Source organism: Protopterus annectens, chromosome 6.part1, assembly GCF_019279795.1.
Source record: "Protopterus annectens isolate FY-2018-M chromosome 6.part1, PAN1.0, whole genome shotgun sequence".
In the NCBI taxonomy this organism is placed as follows: Eukaryota; Metazoa; Chordata; order Ceratodontiformes; family Protopteridae; genus Protopterus; species Protopterus annectens.
In genome coordinates this window covers 73868431-73890530 of record NC_056738.1, presented here as the reverse complement: position 1 = coordinate 73890530, position 22100 = coordinate 73868431, and the positions used below count along the sequence as shown (strand labels likewise).

The following is a 22100-nucleotide window of genomic DNA, read 5'->3' as shown; positions in this document are numbered from 1 at the left end:
TTAGTCCTACCAGGCAGCAAGGATGGGCATCAGCTCAGGTTTGACAATTCGCCTTACTGCTGACTTTAGAAAAACTTGGGATTCTATAAGAACATGAAAAACAGCAAGGTAAAAAACATGCAAAAAAATATTTTGACAATAAAGACTGGGACTACTTTTGTTGCAGAAGACATCATCTGTAACAGATACAAAACACCTACACAAAACAAAAAACACTTTTTGACAGCAACAACATACAATAGCTGGTTCTTCTTTTTTTCATTTTTTTTCTTACTCTGAAGTTTACCACTCAATTCAAATTTTGCAGTCTTTCAAAGAAAATGTTTCTCTTACAGGAAAATCAAAATATGGAAAACTATGCATACTTTCGATAAATCAGGAACACTAGTGCCTGAGGCTGGCTACACCATGCAGATACATCTTCCTTGTCCCATTTCCTGATGTCTATATAAAATGCAGTAAATGGTGAAGACTATTATACATTAAGGCAAAACATGCCTAAGTCTCTACTTTTTTTTTTTTTTTTGAGGATTACATGTTTTTTTTGGAGGACTGCATGCTCATAATGCTGAAAACCCCCAATATTATGTACCTCCTAAAGTCCACTCCTTACAAGGCAACTCTCTTCCACTACCAATGCCGTCAACCTTTACCCTGCTGCATGAGGTTTTCCTCATAACATTCTGGTCTTCTCTGCAGGCAAAGAATGGAAGGCACATAGTGGGCTCCACCAAAACAGTGGCACAAAGTCTTCAAGTAAATCTTTGTTCAAGAGTTTCTCTCATGAAAACATTTTACATGCAGTGGCACTTGCATAAACTATAAAACACCCCCATATTTTTGTTTGTTTAGAAATGTTACCCTTATATTAATAGTTTCAGAGTTTGTAACTCAACCAAAGTAAAATGCACTGGAGTATAAAATATACATATGATTCCTACCCAAAATAATTTTATGGAAATACCACACAACAATGAAAAACTGTCTATAAATGCTGTGAAAGGTTCAACAGGGAATCTGACTAGCATTTTGCTGTAAAGAAGTGGCAACTTCAAATATGTATAGAATGGACAGGCAATGCTGTACTTTATCATCTACTGAAAATGATATAACTAGACATATTTAACAAAGACGTGTTTTTATCATCTCCAGTATCTAAAGTGCAAAACTGTATTTTTAAATGCTACTGAATATTGAAAATGAGATGGGGTACATAAAATGAAAATGTTACAAAGCCTTCAGTAAAAATTACCTTTCCTCTTTATCCATGGCTTTCTTTTCTGTTGGACTGTTCTTTTTTGGTGGTACAGGAGGAGACACTTTTCTACATATTTCTTCTAAACAATATTTGTTTTTACGACTGCGGGCAGCAGCTTTCATTAGTATTCTTTCTAACGCAGTTATTCCATCACCATGGTTGTATTTCTCAAAGTCATGCTCAAATGTCATCTCACAGTCCTCTAGCCAAGGTGGATAGTATGAATTTTGTTTTGCAGATAATTTGTGATGTAGTTTTACCATAAGAGACAGCATACTTTCTCTAACTTCTAGAATGGCTGTGGTAAGCTGTGGAGTTGAGTTGGGTGCTGACCATTTCATTGACAATGCCTTTGGACGAACCACTTGGTTAACTTCACCACTATTACGATTGATAATTTCCTGGAATTTCTTCCTACGTTCTGCAACCAGACTGAATACCTGAGCTGTACCCGAATTCTAAAAAGTAAAATTAAACATTAAGAATTCAACCTGCAAACTATATAAATATGTGAACACACAAAGAAGCAAAGTAAAGTTATACGAAGTATTCAGATGTAACAGCAAATCTCCAAGAAAGGTGTTCATGCAGCAAGTACCGCTGTAAAGACTTACCATCCACTTGCAGCAACTTCTTTTTAGTAACTGGGCTTTGGGGATTCTTCCCATTAAGGTTTATACATTTCTCCTGTCCTGTCTCAAGCTGTAATCAGTCTCCTAGGTCCCCCTGATACATCCTCACTATATCAAACCAAATCCCAGTCACCACCTACAAATAAAATATTGTAGTGAAAATTAATTATTTCACCCAAAATCCTTCTGAGCTTTATCGCTGTCACCTTACGGGGAATAAAAACATACCAAAGTAAACTTTCATCATTGCCAATAACTCCTTACTGCCACAAATCTACCATTACTATCTTTTTTTCCTCTTCTGTCTAAGTTGGAATCCCTCTTCCTCTGTCTTCAATATTCAACCAAATGTGTACCCTAAAACCCTTGCCTCATCAAACTGACACTCATTCCTGTCCAAATGAGTCTCTTGTGGAACTGACATATATTCTCTACAATTCTTAACATAAGCCATTACCATTCATCTTTCATCTGTCCCAGTAAGGCCATTTACATTCCTGTCGCCTTACAGCAAGAGGTTCTCCGGTTTGATTCTCGGCTGCAGTGCCTTCTGTGTGGAGTCTGCATGTCCTCCCCGCGGTTAAGTGACATTTAATGAAATGCAGGTAGGTGTGTGCATGAATGGGTGTGCCTTAGTTGAAGGTTGGGCTTCGGGCTGGCACCTTGGCACCATAAAAATCTACTGCCATCATAAGTGGACCGGCGTTCCGCTGTGGTGACCCCTAACCAGGAAAAGCCGAAAGACATTACTATTGACAGTATAGTCAATCTAGAGAATAAACACTGCCATCACTCATAATGGCTGATCGTTCTTTTCCATGTATACAAACAAATTTCCAGCTTCTTTGCAACCTTTTTAGAACTCATTACTTTTTTTTCAAATACTGCAGTTTGTGAAACCCCTTTCATTTTTAACACACACAAATTACACAAAATTGCAATATTTTAAAATAACAATAAAAAAATACAACTCTCCCAGCTAGGAGCAAATTGCACCTGATCAATGGCAGCTCACATGGGTTTTACTTATCAAAACAAGTACAGTTATTCATAAAACAGTACACTTTCACCGGTGCATACTCCAAAGGTTATTTCTCACTGATGCTGCCTACTTTCACCCCCCCCCCCCTTTCCCCAGCACAGTAAACAATTTGTATACAGTTAAATATTCATTTTATACTATAAACTAACATAAAAGGCACAGTAGTGATGCAGGCAGTAAACACAGCACTAACCAAAATGCAGGAAACAAAGGTGAAAAAAACGCTGCTTCATGAACTTTAAAATTCGGATTTATTGTGATACAAACAGAAGATGTGGTAAGCGCTTTCACCTGGATAGGCTTCTTCAGACCAATTAATTTTATACTAATTCTAAGAAGAAAGTCTTGATTAGTGTTCAACTAATAAACTATTGTTATAACTTTTTTATTCAATGCTTTCTCATACTGCAGCTGCTGGGGCAATGTGTGGCTTTATACATTAATAATTTCCATCTTCCTTCTATTTTTTTAAGTTTCTTTCTCGGTAAACTCATACCATTGCTGTTTTAAGCTTAAACTGTTCTTTCTCTTTTGGAGCTGGTAAAAAGGTCACTTAGAACACAGTTTTCTAGTCTATTTAAGATTGATGTATTGCTTATCTCAAGAACATCTAGTTTCCTCTGTCTTTCTACTATGGCTCCACAAAGTATAACCCAGCCTACACCTGAAATTTATTTCTTCTCAGCTGAGACAACTGCTGATGGGAAACAACAGTTTGCTTTGAAGTTAAACAATAAAATTACCATTTATCACAAGTGCTAAGTTCCTTTCATTTTTAAATTATTTTGCTTAGACAAAAACCCTTTTGCTAAATCTACATATAGTAGTAGTTTGGCTATTTGCCTCTATAGTTATATAAACCTTGATATTTTAATTTAGGTTATCCAATGTATAACAAAATTCCTTCCACGACAACTGTAGTACTACATACTACTTCATTTTATGTAACAAGAACCTCTCCCAAGTCGATAGATTATTACATTACTACATTCTATTTTTTTTTCAAGGATAGCATGCAACTTAAGTTAAAAAAATTAAATTTGCAGTCAACTTAAAATCACTTTTATCCTTCATCACTTTTTTCCTTCTGTGCAAATAAAGAAAAGTGAGACTGATACAGGGCTAGCCTTAAAGCTGAATGAGATGACTAAATGAGACAGGGCCCCCAGCTAAGAGGGCTCTACACTTGTCACTGTTGCCAGAGGCTCCCTTGGCCTGCCTGTGAGTCCGGGTGTGTAATCTCAGTGTTGTAGCCCTCCAGTCCAAATGTCAACTTGGCCTCATCTCACTCTATTACTTTTCTGCCTCTAGTTAACTGCTTCTAATACATTGGTTATTTGCTAATTTTCTCCAGTAAATTCCAGTCCTTGCTTGTCTATTTTCTATACCCCTTCTTGAAGTCATTCCTATTGATAAAATCTCATTTCTCCATTCCTGTGCTGGTTTAGTTCTTTAATACTTTCTGCTACTTTATGTATATAAAATTCTCTATGGTTGCTGTAACTCTCCCAAGTTTAATGTTTTTGGCTGCCAAAAATACAATTACCAAAAAGAGAAATCAAACCCTAACGCAACTGTCATTAAAGCGCTGAATATTTATAAAGAAGGCAAAGAATTTGAGAGGGTCAGAAACTTTGCAAAAAGGAAGGAGCAAACTACACAGAAATAAATGGAATTTGTGGGTAAATACATGCAGAGATATGTTTAGGAGGAGGAATGAGATTAAAGGGAAGGCAGAAATTCAACAGTTTACATAATGCTGGTGTCAATGGTAACTGCTAAAAAGAAAACATGTATAATGCTTGAAAATGAAAAATGTTTGCTGTGTTTTTTTTCTATTACTCTTTGTGTACATATGTCACTATCTATTAGGTAAGAATTTAACAAAGGTGTTTAAAAAACAGTTGTATACTTCCAAAGTCAGTCTCTGCCATTAATGTCAACCAAAATGAAACAAAAAAGTCAGCCTAACGGTACGAAAGCAGGGCATCCATCTGCACCTCTGTTACCCTGGGTTCAAGAATAGACTTAGGCTACAAGCAGGTTTGGCCAGAGGGAATAGGGTGAAGTGGCCAATGATCAGCTCATTTATCCCAGGAGAAGTGCGAAGATAAAAAAATAAAGCCTGGGCAACTGCTGGTGTAGACCAGAGGCCTTCCTGGACATCTCTCATAAAACAAAGAGGGCAGTGATGAAATCCTGACATCACTGCACTAAATGCCTCCACAGCTACTATAACTGACTCACCACTGCAAGCACAATGCCTCCCAGGCTCTGAGTTCACTGCTCTCTATCAATTCCCTCATTCTCTCTGCCTAATAAAAGAGCAACACTGAGGTAAACATCCTGAGGTGTCAGGGGCCCACCCAGCAAGGGGTCACATTCAGTGTACCTAGAAAGAAGCGATTAAGCGATTAGGGATGGGCAAGTGGAGAAACTGAGGGAGCAGCCCAAGAATGTGTACTGTTAGGGAGGCAGAAAAACTGAAATAAATAACTTGCCTTCCTCAGTAACAAACTACCAGGCTAACATGGTGCCCAAATCTAGCCAAAGCAACATACTTCATTTTGTTGTGCCAATATGAATACAATGAAATAGCCACAGTGCCATTATTTCATAATACACAGCTTTCAACTGCACAACTACCATAAACTGTCTGCAAGTCCGTCCCATCAAATATCCCTGTCACACTATACCCACTCCATAACAATGCACTATGACTAGACTGCAAACAACAAAGAGGGAGGAGGGAAAGAATACAGGGGAAGCACTATCATGCTTTCCCCTTGCCGAGCATGTGTCAAGTATAGCGTGCTCACCAGCTATCTCCCCAACCTTATTCTAAGGAGAAAACCCTGTGCATGGTGCAGACGTAGTGCTGCTTAACCACAAACTGGTCCCTAAAATTAAGTGCAAGTCAAACCCACCAAAAAAGACTGAATCTATCTCCCCAACCTTACTCTAAGCAGAAAACCGTGTGCACGGTGCGGACATAGTGCTGCTTAACCATGAACTGGTCCCTAAAATTAAGTGCAAGTCAGACCCACCACAAAACTATGTAGACTCTTAAATTTTTAATATCTACTGGAAATGTTTGAATGCGACCTCTACTGCTCTATCGCTATTAGTATTAGTGGAAAAGCCTATCCGTAGTAAGCACGTTATCCCAAACGCTAGCCTCCATCTTTTCCTGAGCCCATCCACTCCTGGCTTGTTACTTAGACTGTTTTAGAAATCCCAGCCACCTTCTATCCTACTCCTTTTCAATTTGTACTCCATTGACTCCAAATTTTTCTGCATGTCCCTTCCCCAAACCCCAGGTATAATTTCAGTATTGTCCCTCTACTCTGTGAACTGAAGTTCCTCGTTTTTTTTTTCCCAAAGAAAATTAAAACTGAAAAAGGAACCCCACCCCCCCCTTTGAGAATCTAGCTGGTCTAACTGCCCTGAAATTTGACTATTTTGCCTCGGACACTGGATGGTATTGGCTGATTGGTTTTGTAGTACTTTCCTCTGTCCCTGGTGTAGCCCCCCTCCCACCTTCCCTTACAGTATCTCACTTCAGGACCTAAGCTTTATCTCCTCCCTGCATTCCAGGGTGCCATTTTAAAAAAACAAGAAAAAAAAAATCAGTCCACTAAACTATCTTGCTTTCCCCTTGCCGAGCGTGTGGCGTGGATAGCGTGTTCATCAGGTAAAGTAAACTGCTACTGCATTTTATCCCTAATATATTCATATTAGATTGTAGTGTTGTTTTTTTTTCAGCTAAAACTGTATGTCTTCTACAAATAGACAAACATAGTCTATATGTATTTAATGTAAATGCTCTGATTCACAGATACACTGATCAGTTTTCAAATGACCCTATTTCCCACTATTTCATGCGGTTATGGAGCCAAGTGGAACCTGATGTATTGCCAACTCTGCTGTAAATGTGCTTAAAACACTGTTAGTTACTTAGTGATATTTGTGGTTGCAACATAGTATATCTTAATTAGACTGTAGACTCTAATAGAATGTGTACGCCTAACTGATCTACTACACTTTGAATGCTGCTGTGGAATGTTTGTGCTGCAGATTATTACCAGGCATAGCGTCTGAACGTAACACTGTATACCTTAACTAGACTGTAGACTACAGAAGATTATGCGAGCATAACCGAACAGCCATTACACTGTATGCTGCTATGAAATGTTTGAACTGTAGAATGTTTTTCCTGACTGTATGTTTTAAGGCTATAGTGCAGATATGTACTGATAACTTGGCAGTTCTCGTCAACCATTGGTTCATTTTGTTGCCCACTGGAAAATATATTTTTTTGCTGAACTGTGAAAGTGTCATAGCCAATACTAGAGTACTTAATGACTGTTTGTGCCTTATATTCTTCCTCCTGCTAGCCGACATACTAATTCTTTGCCTTGTTTTCTTCCCCTTCCTCCTAGCTATTACCCCAACCTTATACTAAGCAGAAAAACCTGCTCACGGTGCGGACATAGTACGGCTTAACCACAAACTGGTCCCTAAAATTAAGTGCAAGTCAAACCCACCACAAAAGACTGAATCTAAGTATGCAGACTCTTAAATTTCTAATATCTACTGGAAATGTTTGAATAGGTTCATAAGTTAGTAATAGGCTATCGACCCTAGGGCCTATACAAGCCTAGCCATAACAATTCCCTGGCTATTTTTTCCCACACTATTTACTTCCCTGGACCCCTGTCTAGCAGGCCGACTGACATGATCCCCGGGGTGAATTTCCTTTCTCCCATCCAATCATCAAGGTTCCTTTTGAAGAGGGCCAAAGAGGCACTCTGCTTGACATGTATGGGGAGTCTATTCCAGAGTCTGGGGAGTCTCTGGGTCAGAAACCTATCCCTCCAGCATGTTTTGTTTATTGTGATGACAAGGTTTAGATCCCTGGAGCGTGTGGCTCTGAGGGATTGGGATTTCTTTAAGTGTAGCATGTCCAACAGCTCTAGGTTTGACATGGCCTTGTATGTTAAGCAGAGATCGCCTTTGAGTACACTATATGCGACAGAGTATAGCTGGAGTTTTTTTAAGGCGGTCAGCATAGGGCATCTGCTTTAGGCCTGTGATTCTTTTAGTGAGGTATTTCTGTGGCCTTTCCAGTTGTTGCAGATGTCTTGAGAGGTACATACCAAACAGGTCATTGTATTCTATAATGGGTCTAATGAGGGATGAGTACAGTGGGACAATGACCTCTTTTTTCTGGATGAAAAGCCCTTAGTGATGAGGTGTGCCACACAGAACGACTTCCTGACTGTTGTGGCGATGTGGTTATCGGAGATGAGACCACTGTCCACCTGTGTCCCTAAGTCTCTTATCACACTTTCGGTCTTTACTGTACTGCCACCTATGTGGTAATTCATGGGTACATGTTTTTTCCCAAAGGGGATACCTATACATTTCTTGGCATTGAGCTTGAGCCCATGGCTCTGGCACCAAACATCTGTTTCTGTAAGGCCCTTTTGTAGAGTATCCACATCATTTGGGGATTCAATAATGGTTCCCAGTTTGCAGTCATCTGCGAACTTTGTTACCCAGAGTCCCTTAGTGTTGGCCTGTACTTCAGAGAGGTAGATGCCAAACAAGAACAGTCCCAGGGCTGAACCCTGAGGTACTCCACTTGTCTGGAGTGACGTAGGGATTAATGCCCAGCTTAGTAAGTCTATCTATGATTCCAGAGTGGGGGATGGTATCAAAGGCCTTGGCGAGGTCCAGATAGGCTGTGTGGACTGCCTTACCCTCGTCCACGGCTCTGGAGACTGATTCGAAGAAGTCAATCAGGTTCAGGAGACAAGATTGGCCCTTCACAAACCCAAACTGGGTGGGGTCCAGGGTTTGAAGGTTGCCTATGTCTTTGTTTTAAGTTCCACGATAATACATTCCATGGCCTTGCAGATCAAGCTCATCAGACTGATGGGGCAGTAGTTCCCGGGATTCAAGGTGGATCCCCCCTTGTGGAGTGGGATAACTGTAGCTGTGCGCCACTCAGTGGGCACGAAGCCTGAGGTGAGGCTATGATTAAACATGACACTTAGGTGAGGTGCCAGTTCATTTTGTAGTTCATGTAATACACAGCCCGGAATGTCATCTGGTCCCATGGATGCTGTATTCTTAGCTTTGGAGAGTGCGATTTTACCTGTGTGGCCATTATTACAGGAATTTGGCAATCTTCTGGTACTGAGATGGGCTGTTTAGGGGATGAGAGGGGTGTAAAGTTGGCACTGAATTGATCTGCCAGGATATTGGCAATATCCTTGGGATCAGTATATTTAATGTCATTCTGTTGTAGCTCAGAGCAAATCTGAGCATTGCCATTTAGATTCTTGACATAGTTATAGAATGCCTTGGGGTTGTCTTTGGAATCTTTGGCAATTTTATTTTCATAAGTAGCTTTGGAGGATTTTATGAGAGCTCTCAGCTTCTTACTTAGGCTGGTAAGGGAGTTTTTTGCATCCTGGGATTTTCCTCTTTTCTGCAACAGTTTCTTCCTCTATTGCTCTATAGCTATTAGTATCGGTAGAAAAGCCTACCCGTAGTGAGCAAGTTATCCCGAACACTAGCCTCCATCTTTTCCTGAGCCCATCCGCTCCTGGCTTATTACTTTGACTGTTTTAGAAATCCCAGCCACCTTCTATCCTACACCTTTTCAATTTGTACTCTATTGACTCCAAATTCTTCTGCATGTCCCTTCCCCAAATCCCAGGCATAATTTCAGTATTGTCCCTCTACTCTGCGAATTAAAACTGAAAAAGGAGCAACCCCCCCCCTTGAGAATCTAGCTGATCTAATTGCCCTGAAATCTGAATATTTTTCCTCGGACATTGGATGGTATTGGCTGATTGGTTTTGTAGTACTTTCCTCTGTCCTTGGTGTAGCCCCGCTCCGCTCGGTCTCACTTCGCTCCCCCCACCCCCATTCTCACCTACCTCCATATAATTTCCTTTATACCTAATCATAGCAGCCTCCCACCTCCCAAACTCCTCCCCTTCCTGCTGCACAAGCTAACACCCACTACAAACTCTCAGCTTAACTTACAACTCCTCCCCCCTACCACTAAACCAACTCACCCTATAAAATCCCTCTCCTCCTCAAACATGTCAGACTTAATCATTCCTGTTATACTTCTACCTACCCTGCTCCTCCTTCACAACATTACATCACCTCACACAATCTTAACTCCTGTACATAAAGTCCCCACCAACCCTCTACTTAACTGCTTTGCTTACCCTCAGCAGCCCATACTCTTCAATGCATCGATCCTTCCAATGAGTATATCATTCCCTAAAATAAAAACTCCTTTCAACCATAGTACACCGAAATATAAAACAAAATACTTTCACAACCAGCCACTAAAACAAATAACTTATCACTTCCCAAGGACTCTACTCCTGTCAGGTGACATACACCCAAACCTACCTTTATTCCTAGCACTCCACAAAACATCACCCCCAATTCTAATCAGTCATCCATACCCAATAAAAACATTTCCTTCTATTCCATTAATAATCGAAGTATGCTCAACAAACTAAGCCAGTTTCAAGCATGGGTATCACTTCATACCCCAGACATTATCTCTGTCACAGAAACCTGGATCAAACCTCAAAACCAAGATAAAGACATTCTTCCCCCAGGTTATAATATACTTCACCAAGAGAAAAAAGGTGGAGGTGTTGCTTTACTCTACTCTAACTACCTCACTCTCTCCCTTCCTAAGGAACCAATTCCCTTCTTTACACCTGCTGAAATCCTAGTAGCTAACCTCAAACCCAATGTCTTTACTACCAACACAGTAGTAGCCATGTATATTCCACCAGGGGACAACATCCCCTTAATGGAAAATATACTGTCATACCTCTCCCAAACATTTTCTAATGAAATCATCCCTCTTGGGGACATAAAAATTACTTGGCACAACCTCAATAACCCAAACCCTCCATAACACCTAAATCTATATGGATTTACACAATGAATCTCTAAACCCACCCATACAAATAACCCACATTCTTCAAGCTCCCCGACAGACTGGATACTTGTTTCTAACTCCAGCAAATACCATAACCCTGAAACTCTATCAGATGCCCTGAGTGACTATTCACCAATAAAAGTGCTCCAATACATCACCCACCTCCCCAAACCACACTGGACCATCACCTGCTGCAAACTCATAGCCTTTAACCCATACACTTTTACAACCCTCCTCTCTAAAATTAACTGGAATTTCTTTACTCAGCTCCCACTTGATGAAGCAGTAAATGCCTTCAACTCAACTTTCCTAAATATTTTACAAGCCTCACCAAGAAAAGTTCGTATAAAAGTAAACATTTCACGCTGGCTAACTATAACCACCCGTACCCTTATGAAATCCAGAGATAAGGCATGGCAAACATATGTACAAACCAGACTTCCAGCTGACCTCCTAAAGTATAAAGAACTAAGAAATCAGACAAAAAAAATCAGCAAAGACAATAAAAGACTTTTATTATAATCCCCCAAAAACACTAAAATCTGACCCCAAAATATTCTGGAATACTATTAACCAAATACTACATCCAGGTAACCCTACTTCCCCAAACCCATGCCCTTACAAGTCGCCTGAAGAAAAGTACAGTTGTGTACACTTACCATAAATGTAGATGTTCGAGTGTATTCACTGTTGCAGTCATTACATCTGGGTAATCTGCTGGTAGGTTGCCCTCAGTCAGCCTGAATATCAAAGTCTTGGGTCCTGCGTCGGTTGCTGTCTCCTCTTCCATGATGTCAGTCCCTCTTCCATGATGTCAGGTCGTCAGGGGTATAAAACAGGCAGCCAACGCCATTTTCTTTAGTTTTTTTTTGTCCCAGATGTCAGGTGCCCCCCAAATTGGGAGCAAAATATATATATATAAAAAACTATAAATACATGCAATTGTCACAACATAAACTTTACCTTCATCTAAAAGCAAATACACCACAAAGGCTGTAGAATATAGTGAAGGAAAGAAAAAGCTGTAGAATAAAGGGGGAAGGCAGGTGAGTAACCCGGACTGCAACAGTGAATACACTCGAACATCTACATTTATGCTAAGTGTACACAACTGTACTATGTTCTTCGTGTTTCACTGTTGCAGTCATTACATTTGGGTAGAATCCCAAAGCTATGGATGGGAGGCTGGAACTAAATAGCATTAGGAGCAGCTATAAGGCCCTACAGTGGCAAAGCCTGCCCTGGACTTAGAGAAGAGAGGCAAATGATAATGCTTTGTAAAAGTATGAATAGAAAGTACAGTTTTGTACCTACCATAAATGTAGATGTTCGAGTGTTCACCCTGCTGCAGTCATCACACTTGGGTTATCCTGTCGTCAGGCGGTCCCGCAGTCGGCCGGATTTCCAAAGTCTTGGTCCGACATTGGTTGCTGTCGCCTCATCCCTGACATCAGTGCGCCAGGGGTACATATATTGCAACCGACGCCATTTTCTTCAGTTTTTCTTGCCCCAGATGTCAGGTGCCCCCAAAAAGGTGATCCAAATCAGTACCAAAAAGTGAGAACACTGTACAGACACAAAACCCCTTAAGCTATAAGCAAATACATCAGTAAGGCATAGCAGAGGTTTAGCCAGTAAATCAGAGGGGTTGGAGGGAGGGTAACCTAGACTGCAGCAGGGTGAACACTCGAACATCTACATTTATGGTAGGTACAAAACTGTACTATGTTCATCGTGTTACCCTACTGCAGTCATCACACTTGGATTGAGTCCCAAAGCTAAAGTAGGGTGGAGGCATTATAGAAGGTTAGAGGAGGCAATGAGCCCCTGCAGAACTGCAGGGGCGAAGCCTGCCCTAGACTTAGAATAAAGAGGTAAGTGATGGTGTTTGGTGAAGGTGTGTACAGAACTCCAAGTTGCAGCTTCTAAAATTTCCTTGGTAGGAACCCCCCCTGAGAAAGGCTGTAGAGGTAGCTGTTGCCCTGGTAGAGTGGGACCTAAAGGTAGGAGGAACTGGTTTCCCATGATGGGTATAGCAGAATCGTATGCAATGGCCTATCCATTTAGAAATGGTTTGCTTGGAAATGGCCTTCCCTTGAGAAGCTGTAGCATAGGAAACAAAGAGCTGGTCAGTTTTTCTGGAAGCCTTAGTTTTATCCAAGTAATATCGAAGCTGCCTGTGAATGTCCAAGGAATGTAGGAGTCTCTCACCTTTGTTCTGTGGATTGGGGAAGAAAGTTGGTAGATGGATGGTTTAATTTAAAGCTACGCTGGAAACCACCTTAGGCATGAAGGAAGGATTAGTTCGTAGAGAAACTCTGTCTTGATGAAGAATGAGGAAAGGTTCCACTGCCATAAGTGCCTGTAATTCTGAAACTCTCCTAGCAGAAGTTATTGCCAGGAGCAAGGCAGTCTTCCAAGATAGGAACTGAAGGTCTGCAGAATAAGCTGGTTCAAAGGGAGGCAATGTTAGTTTTTCCAGAACAAAGTTGAGGTCCCATGTAGACGTAGGAGCTCTTCTAGGTGGTCTAATGTTTTTTGCCCCTCTGAGGAACTGCCTTAGGAGTGGATTTGAAAATAAAGGTGGATTTGTGTCGTAGTGAGCTGAAATAGCTGAAGCATGGATTTTAATAGAGGAGAAGGAAAGACCTTTATGCAACATCTCAGCTAAATACTGCAGAATGTGAGGCATATGAGGCTGGGTTGTATCTAGGCCTTTAGCTTAGTTCCAAGCAGAAAACCTTTTCCATTTGTCCGAGTAAGCCTTCCTGGTGCTTGGCCTCCTGGCTTCTAGTTAACATCCAGTACTGCTTGAGAAAGAAGGTCTGGTTGGCTACTTAATTGATTTGCCATGCCGCCAGGTTTAAGGTTTTGATCTGGCTGTGTAGAATCTGCTTGTCTTGCTGTGTGAGCAAATGAGGTATTTGAGGCAATATCCATGGTGGGTTTATTAGCCATATTCTTCAATAGTGGGTACCAGTGCTGGCGAGGCCAGTCTGGGGCTATGAGAATCATTCGAGGTTGCTCCTTTTTGACCTTCAAAAGAACCTTTGTGAGAAGAGGTAATGGAGGAAAGGCATATGCTGTCAGGTTTTTCCAACTGAAAGAGAGAGCATCCACTTTCCATGCTTGTTGGTGGAATGTCATTGTACAAAATTTTGTCAGCTGGTAGTTTTGAGGACTGGCAAACAGGTCTATGTTTGGTAGGCCCCATCTTTGAGTTATCATTGCAAATATTTGTGGGTCTAGCTTCCACTCGTGGGGATCTTTGATGTTTCTGCTTAGGTCGTCTGCCAATGTGTTTTTCTGCCCTGGCAGGAAGTGAGCTTGTAACTGGACTTGGTAGGTCAGAGCTGTTTTCCATAAGATCATTGCTTGCCTGCAAAGAGGGTAGGAATGTGTGCCTCCTTGTTTATGTACCACATTACTGTGGTGTTGTCCATCTTTATTGCCAGTTGTCCAGGCTGTAGTAGATCCTTGAAGGCTGTTAGAGTTTTCTGTACAGCTAGCATCTCTTTTTGGTTTATGTGCAGTTTTCTTTGTTCTGCAGTCCATAGGCCTTGAATGCATTTCCCTGCCATGTGAGCCCCCCAGGTGTAGTCTAAAGCATATGTTGTGATAGTTTGCCTGGGTGGGGGCAAGGTGAAAGGCTGACCTTTGTTGAGGTGACATGCCTGTGCCCACCAGAGAAATTCCTGTTGAAGGCAGGGAATGAGAGATATCGCTGTGGCTGTGTTGAGACCATACGCTTTTTAGGTACCATTGTAATTTCCTCATATGCAGTTTTGCAAATGGTATTATCAGAATGCAAGATGCCATGAAACCCAAAGCCTGCAGAATTTTTCTTGCAGTTAATTGGATCTTTGTTGCCATTGTCTTGAAATATTGAGTCAGATGTAATTGCTTGTCTGGTGTAAGATAAGCCTTCTGGGCCGTTGTGTCCAAGCTGGCACCCAGGAATGTCATTTTTTGTGAGGGTACTAGTTTTGACTTCTTTTCGTTTACTGTATACCCCAGGCAGTTTAGTAGATGCTTCACAAAAGCCAGATGTTGTATGAGAATGTCTTTTCTTTCTGCTTGGATGAGGCAGTCGTCCAGGTATGGATATATTTGAATTCCTCTTTGTCTGCAGTATGCAATTACTGGTGCCAGGCATTTTGTGAATACTCTGGGTGCAGTAGATAAGCCAAAGGGCAGTGCAGAGAATTGATAATGGGTTGAACCTGCAATGAAACGGAGGTATCTTCTGCAACTTTGTCTGATAGGGACATGCAGGTATGCCTCCTTGAGGTCCAACGTTACCAGCCATGCTTCCTTGCCCAACATGGGAAGTAGCTGCTGTAGTGTTAGCATCTTGAATCTGGGAACTTGTAAGTAAGTGTTTAGAATTGAAAGGTCCAGAATTGGTCTCCAAGCATTTTCCTTCCTGGGTACTAGGAATAGTCTTGAGTAAAATCCTTGGCCTTACTCTTGAGTTGGTACCCTTTGAATGGCTCTCATGGCCATGAGAGCTGTAATTTGTTTTTGAGCCTCTGCCCTTTGATTTTGTGGCAGGTTTGGCATTCCTCTTTTTATTGGCAAGGTGTGGAAGTGGAATCTGTATCCTCGTAAAATTATGTCCAGGACCCATTTGTCCTTTGTGACCATGTGCCAGTTGTCTACAAATAATGCTAGTTTCCCCCCCAGGGGGGCTGACAAAAGAGCTTTGTTTGGCCAGTTGAGGTGCAAGTCATTGAGTTTGCCTTCTGGTGGCTTGAGACCTGTCTTCTCCTCCCTTCTGGGTTGGAGTGGTCCATTGGCTAGGTTTATACTGAGCTTGTGGTTGTCCTCTGCCCCTTGGGCGCCTGTATTTACCCCTTTGAGGCCTGTCAATGGCTGGAAAGGACCAATTTTTGGTTGGCCAGTTTCTGCTGAAGCGAGGGGGTTGTACCTGTAGGAAATCTTTGACTGTCTGCATTGATTTTGCCTTATCCTCTATTTTCTTTAAAATTTCTTCTGCTTTAACACCAAAAATAAACATCCTGCTGCAAGGGAGCATCTAGTAGTTTTGCTTTAACATGTTCAGGCAGACTCTGCTCCTTTAACCAGGCATGCCTACGTATAACTGATCCAGTGACCGCTGCTCTGCAGGAGGCCTCCAAGGAATCAAACCCACATTGTAAGGTATGTTTGCCCACCTGCTCGGTGGCGTGCAACAAATCCTGTACTTCTTTCAATTCAGATTGTTGAGGAAGAGTTGTTATCTTTTGTTTTAACTGAGAGATCAGAAATTGCTGATACTTAAGCATATGAAATTGACAGTTTAGAGCTCTCATAGCTAAAGTGGCTGAGGTGTAAACCTTTTTCCCCCATCTGTCTAGTGCTCTTGAATCCCTTCCAGAAGGTACTGAATTTTTAGCCATGGAAGCCTTAGCCCCCTTGGGACCCTGGGAGATAGTCTCTGGGTCAGCTACTGGGCTTTTGTAAAGGAATTTATGGGAATCAGGTACTCTGTAATATCTGTCAGGCTTGGCCGGGGCAGGAGGCAGAGAGTCAGGGTTGAAACTGTATTCTAAATAAACATCATCCACAATGTCCAGAACAAGAGGGATGGCTAGAGGTCTATGTTGGGGGAGTAAAAAACTCTCTGAGCCTTTTCTTGGAATCAGAGTAATCCTGACCTTCCCAGTGAAAATGCTCCCTGATAGTGTGCAAAGTTTTCCCAAAAGAGTAATCTTCTGGAGGGGAAGCTGAGGGAATAGAGTTCTCAGCATCAGAATCTTCATAAGGAGAGAAGGAATAGTCTTGGTCTTCAGAGGAATCCGAAGAAATAGACAGTTGTTCAGAGGAAGCAGATTCTTCCTCTTGTCTAGGCCTTTTGTCAGGAGGAGACTGGGAACCCCTGATAAGAGTAATCAGATCTTCAGCCATCTTAAGCATCTGTTTCTTAGGCATAGGGCCTTGAAAAGGAGACTGAAGTGAAGTTTTTTTCGATTTGGAAGGAGTCTTCGATTTTGAAAACGTTTTGACTGTAAGAGTCGTCGGTCTGAAAACGCCTTCAGAAAGCGAAGGTGTTTCAGAAGCACCGGCATCCTTGGAAGGTAAGTCGTCGGTAGGGCCTGAAGTAAAAGGCTGCGTCGGCCTAGTACATTCCATCAAAATATCCGTAGCGGTCTCGGGTTCCTCAACTGCGGTAGTCAGAGGCTGCGTCGGAGCCTCACAGATAACCAGAGAACCGGAGACTGGATCAACTGAGGCCTCGGAATCAGGCTTAGGCCTGGGCTGTCGATCCTTATCCCTGCGTTTTTTGTGCACGCCGGTAGTCGGTAGCTCCGACGGCATGTTATAATTAAATTTTCTGCCAAAAAAGTGTCATGCAAAATCAAATCGTCTTTTAATAGAGCGTTTATTAAATCTAGCACAAAAACGACAAGAAGTGACGTCGTGATCAGGGCCTAGGCAGGGTATACAATAAGAATGAAAATCCTTATGAGGTATTTGCTTCCCACAAGAAATACAATTGTTAACTTTTTCTGACATCGGTCTGAGGCAAGAAAAGTTTCCCCAACGGGGTACTTAGCTTTATAGAAGACTTCGGTCTGAAACTCAAATTCGAAAATCTCAGGAGTTGGCCAACTGGCACTTGCGAACTGCTTCTGCTTCGGGCACCACGCGGCAAGAAAGACTGAAGAAAATGGCGTCGGTTGCAATATATGTACCCCTGGCGCACTGACGTCAGGGATGAGGCGACAGCAACCGACGTCGGACCAAGACTTTGGAAATCCGGCCGACTGCGGGACCGCCTGACGACAGGATAACCCAAGTGCAATGACTGCAGCAGGGTAATACGATGAACATCTCCAAGTAGCAGCTTCTTGAATCTCTTTGTTGGTACCCCTCTGAGAAAAGCTGCTGATGTAGATGCAGCCCTGGTGGAATGTGACCTAATGCCCTTAGGCACCTGTTTACCACGATGCAAATAGCAGAAACGAATGGAGTGGCTCACCCACTTTGAAATAGTCTGTTTTTAAATAGCCTTTCCCTCTGATCCTGCAGCAAATGCCACCAGTAGCTGCTTAGTTTTTCTTAGAGATTTGGTCCTGTAAGTAGAATCTCAGTTGTCTATGCACGTCTAAGGAATGCAGAATCCACTCCCCCTTGTTCTGTGGATTTGGGTAAAAAGTTGGCAGGTGAATAGTTTGGTTAAGAGCCACACTGGATACCACCTTAGGCATAAAGGAATGATTGGTACTGAGGGACACCCTGTCTGGGTAAAATATAATAAAAGGCTCCAGAGCCATGAGGACCTGTAGCTCTGAAACCCTTCTTGCTGAAGTGACTGCCAGAAGTAAAGCTGTTTTCCAGGATAAAAACGTTATATCTGCAGTAGCAGCTGGTTCAAATGGAGGCAGGGTGAGCTTTTCTGACACAAAATTGAGGTCCTATGCAGGAATTGGTAATCTTCTGGGAGGCCTTAAATTTTTGGCCCCTCTAAGATACTGTTTTAGCAAAGGATGAGAAAAGATCGGTGGCTCTGTGTTGTAATGAGCCGAGATGGCAGAGGCATGGATTTTTTTTTATGAAAAAGATAGCCCCTTGTCAAGCATCTCAGTCAAGTATAGCAAAATCTGAGGAATATTTGGCTTTGCTGTGTCAGTTCCTTGTGCTTGGTTCCAAGCACAGAATCTCTTCCATTTATCAGCATAAGATTTTCTAGTACTAGGCCTTCTGGCTTCCAAAATGACATCCATCACAGATTTACTGACAGGTGTTCTTTGAATAACTACATGATCAGCCATGCTGCCAGGTTCAGAGTTTGGAGCCGATTGTGCAGGATTTGATTGTTTTGCTGAGACAGTAAATAAGGTATTTGAGGCAAGTACCAAGGAGAGAGTTGAGACATATTCCTTAGGATTGGGTACCAGTGTCGGCGAGGCCAGTCCAGGGCAATTAGAATAATTTTTGTTTTTTCTTGTCTGACCTTTAGTAGGACCTTGGGAAGAAGAGGCAGAGGAGGAAAGGCGTAGACTGAGAGGTTTTTCCAACTGAAGGATAGGGCATCCACTTTCCATGCTTGTCTGTGATAAGTCTTTGCACAGAATTTGTCCAGTTGATAATTCTGGGGAGAGGCAAATAGATCTATGTCCGGGCTCCCCCATTTCTTTGTTATACTGAAGACTTGTGGATCCAGTTTCTACTCGTGAGGATCCATAAGGTTTCTGCTTAGGTCGTCTGCCAGAGTATATTGTTTTCCTAGCAGGGATTGAGCTTGAAGATGTACTTGGTAAGTCAAGGCTGTGTCCCACAATGCCATGGCTAGTCTGCAAAGGGGGTAGGAGTGTGTGCCCCCCCCTGCTTGTTTATGTACCACATAACCGTGGTGTTGTCCGTCTTTATCAGCAGTTGTCCTGGATGAAGTAAGTCCTTGAAGGCTGCCAGGGCATTCTGAACAGCTAGCATCTCTTTCTGGTTGACATGCAGATGCATTTGTTTTGGGATCCATATGCCCTGGATGCATCTCCCTGCCAGGTGGGCCCCCCAAGCATAGTCTGATGCGTCTGTAGTTAGGGTTTGCTTAGCAGGGGGTAGAGTGAAAGACCGTCCCATGTTCTGGTGACATGTCTCTGCCCACCAAAGAAACTCCTGTTGTAGGCAGGGAATGAGAGGAATCATTGTTTCCAGACTGTGACAATGTTGACTCCAAAAACTTTTTAGGTACCACTGTAGTTTCCTCATATGCAGTCTTGCATATGGAATCAGTAGAATGCAGGATGCCATGAACCCCAAAGCCTGCAGAATTTGTCTTGCAGATAACAGGGTTTTTGTTGCCAACTGTTTGAAGTAAACAGTCAGTTGTCTTTGTTTGTCTGGCGTAAGGTAAGCCATCTGGGCAGTTGTATTTAAGCTTGCACCCAGGAATGTTATATTTTGAGAGGGTATTAGTTGTGATTTCTTTTCGTTTATTGTGTACCCTAGGTATGTTAGAAGCCTTTTCACAAACGCCAGATGTTGAAGAAGAATGTCCTTGTTTTCTGCTTGAATGAGACAGTCGTCCAAGTAAGGATAGATTTGTATACTTCTTTGTCTGCAAAATGCAATTACTGGTGCCAGGCACTTTGTAAAGACCCTAGGCGCAGTAGATAAGCCAAAGGGCAGTGCAGAGAATTGGTAATACATAAAGCCAGCCTTGAAGCAGAGGTATCTTCTGCACGATTCCCTTATTGGGATATGCAGGTATGCCTCTTTTAAGTCTAGAGTCACTAGCCAAGCGTTCTTGCCCAGCATGGGCAGAAGCTGTTGCAAAGTTAGCATTTTGAATTTTGGTATGTCCAAGAATGTGTTCAAAATTGATAAATCCAGTATTGGGTGCCAGGCCTTGTCTTTTCTGGGTACCAAGAACAGTCTTGAGTAAAACCCTTGTCCTTTTTCCTGTTATGGCACTGGCTGAATAGCCCCCATATCCATGAGGGACGTAACTTGTTTCTGTGCCTCTGCCCATTGATTTTTTGGCAGATCTGGGCAACCGTTTGGAATTGGCAGAGTATGGAAATGAAATCTGTATCCCTGGGATACTATGTTTAATACCCACTTGTCCTGGGTTATTAACTGCCAATTTTGAGCATGAAGTGCTAGTTTTCCCCCTAAGGGGGCTGCCAAAAGAAAAGTGCTTGGTGATGGCATACGGAAGTCATTGAGACTGTTTACTGTAGGGTTGCTCTTTATTTCCTCCAGATTTGGAGGTAAAGGCACCCCATTGCTTTGACCTGTAAGAATCCTGTGATTGCTATCTAGAGCCCTTTGAGTGGCTGGATTTGCCCCGTGAAGCTCTGTCGGACACAGGAAAGGACTAATTTTTTGTAGGCCAGTGTCTTACTGAATCTTGGTGGCTGCACTTGCAAAAAGTCTTTTACAGTTTGTATAGACTTAGCTTTGTCTTCCATTTTCTTTAAAACTTCTTCTGCCTTATTACCAAACAGAGTATCATGCTGTAAAGGTGCATCCAACAATTTAGCTTTAACATGAGCAGGCAAATTTTGCTCCTTTAGCCAGGCATGCCTTCTAATCACAGATCCAGTAACTGCGGCCCTGCAGGAGGCCTCCAAGGAATCAAAACCACATTGAAAAGTATGCTTTCCAACTTGTTCTGCTGCATGCAATAATTCCTGTAATTCTTTATTTTCTACACATTCAGAAATCAACATCATTTTCTGTTTCAATAATCCCATAACATGCTGTTGATATTTAAGCATATGAAACTGGCAGTTTAAGGCCCTAATTGCCAAGGTTGCAGACGTATAAACCTTCTTTCCCCATCTATCCAGCGCCCTGGAATCTCTATCAAAGGGGGTAGGATTCTTAGCTGTTGAGGCCTTTACACCTTTGGGACCCTGTGAGATAGTTTCAGGGTCAGCAGCAGGGTTTTTGAATAAAAATTTGTGAGAGTCAGGAACCCTGTAATATCTGTCTGGCTTGCTAGGAGCCGGAGGTAAGAAATCTGGAGTCATGCTTAATTCCAAAAACACATCATCAACAATGTCTAATAAAGGAGGTATAGCTAAAGGCATATGCTGAGGGAGAAGAAGGAAATCCCTAAGCCTCTTTTTTGATTCTGAGAAATCTTGACTCTCCCAATGAAAATGTTCCCTCAAAGTATGCAAGGTTTCTCCAAAGGAATAATCTTCAGGAGGAGATGAAGATGGGATGGATTCCTCTGCATCTGAATCCTCATAGGGTGGTATAGAAAATTCCTGATCAGAAGAGGAATCAGAAGAAATAGAAAGCTGATCTGAAGATTCATAATAAGTGCCTTGCCTAAGCCTCTTATCGACGGGGGTTGGGAACCCCTGATCAAGGTAATTAGATCTTCAGCCATTTTGATCATCTGCTTTTTGGGCATAGATGCCTGAGCATGTGGCTCATGCGTTGTTTTTTTAGCCCTAGAAGTTGCTTTTGTCTTTGTTTTTGAAGCTGGTGTTGGTTTTATATAGAAATTCTAAGGCCTGAAGACACCCTCAGAAGCTGGTGCCTGCTCAGCGGCTCTGGACCCATCCGAGGGAGAGACATCCACGGGTACAATACTTTGAGAATCTCGCGGCATGCCGGACGCCACATGAGTCTCGGTAGAGGCCTGCGACTCGAAAGTAGCGGGTATCAGGGGCTGTGAAAGTGCCTCACTGAGTACCGGCGAACCGGTAACTG

General features: G+C 42.3%; 1 protein-coding gene across 4 annotated transcripts in view; it reads right to left on the bottom strand.

Moving 5' to 3' along the window:
- The window catches only part of UBR3 (ubiquitin protein ligase E3 component n-recognin 3), a 4226407-nt gene that overhangs the window by 1818490 nt on the left and 2385817 nt on the right, over positions 1-22100 (bottom strand). For all 4 annotated transcript variants that reach the window (XM_044075499.1, XM_044075501.1, XM_044075502.1 and 1 more), the window contains one exon: positions 1253-1716. In XM_044075499.1, coding sequence (XP_043931434.1) covers positions 1253-1716 — 464 coding nt within the window. The remainder of the gene's footprint in view (positions 1-1252; positions 1717-22100) is intronic.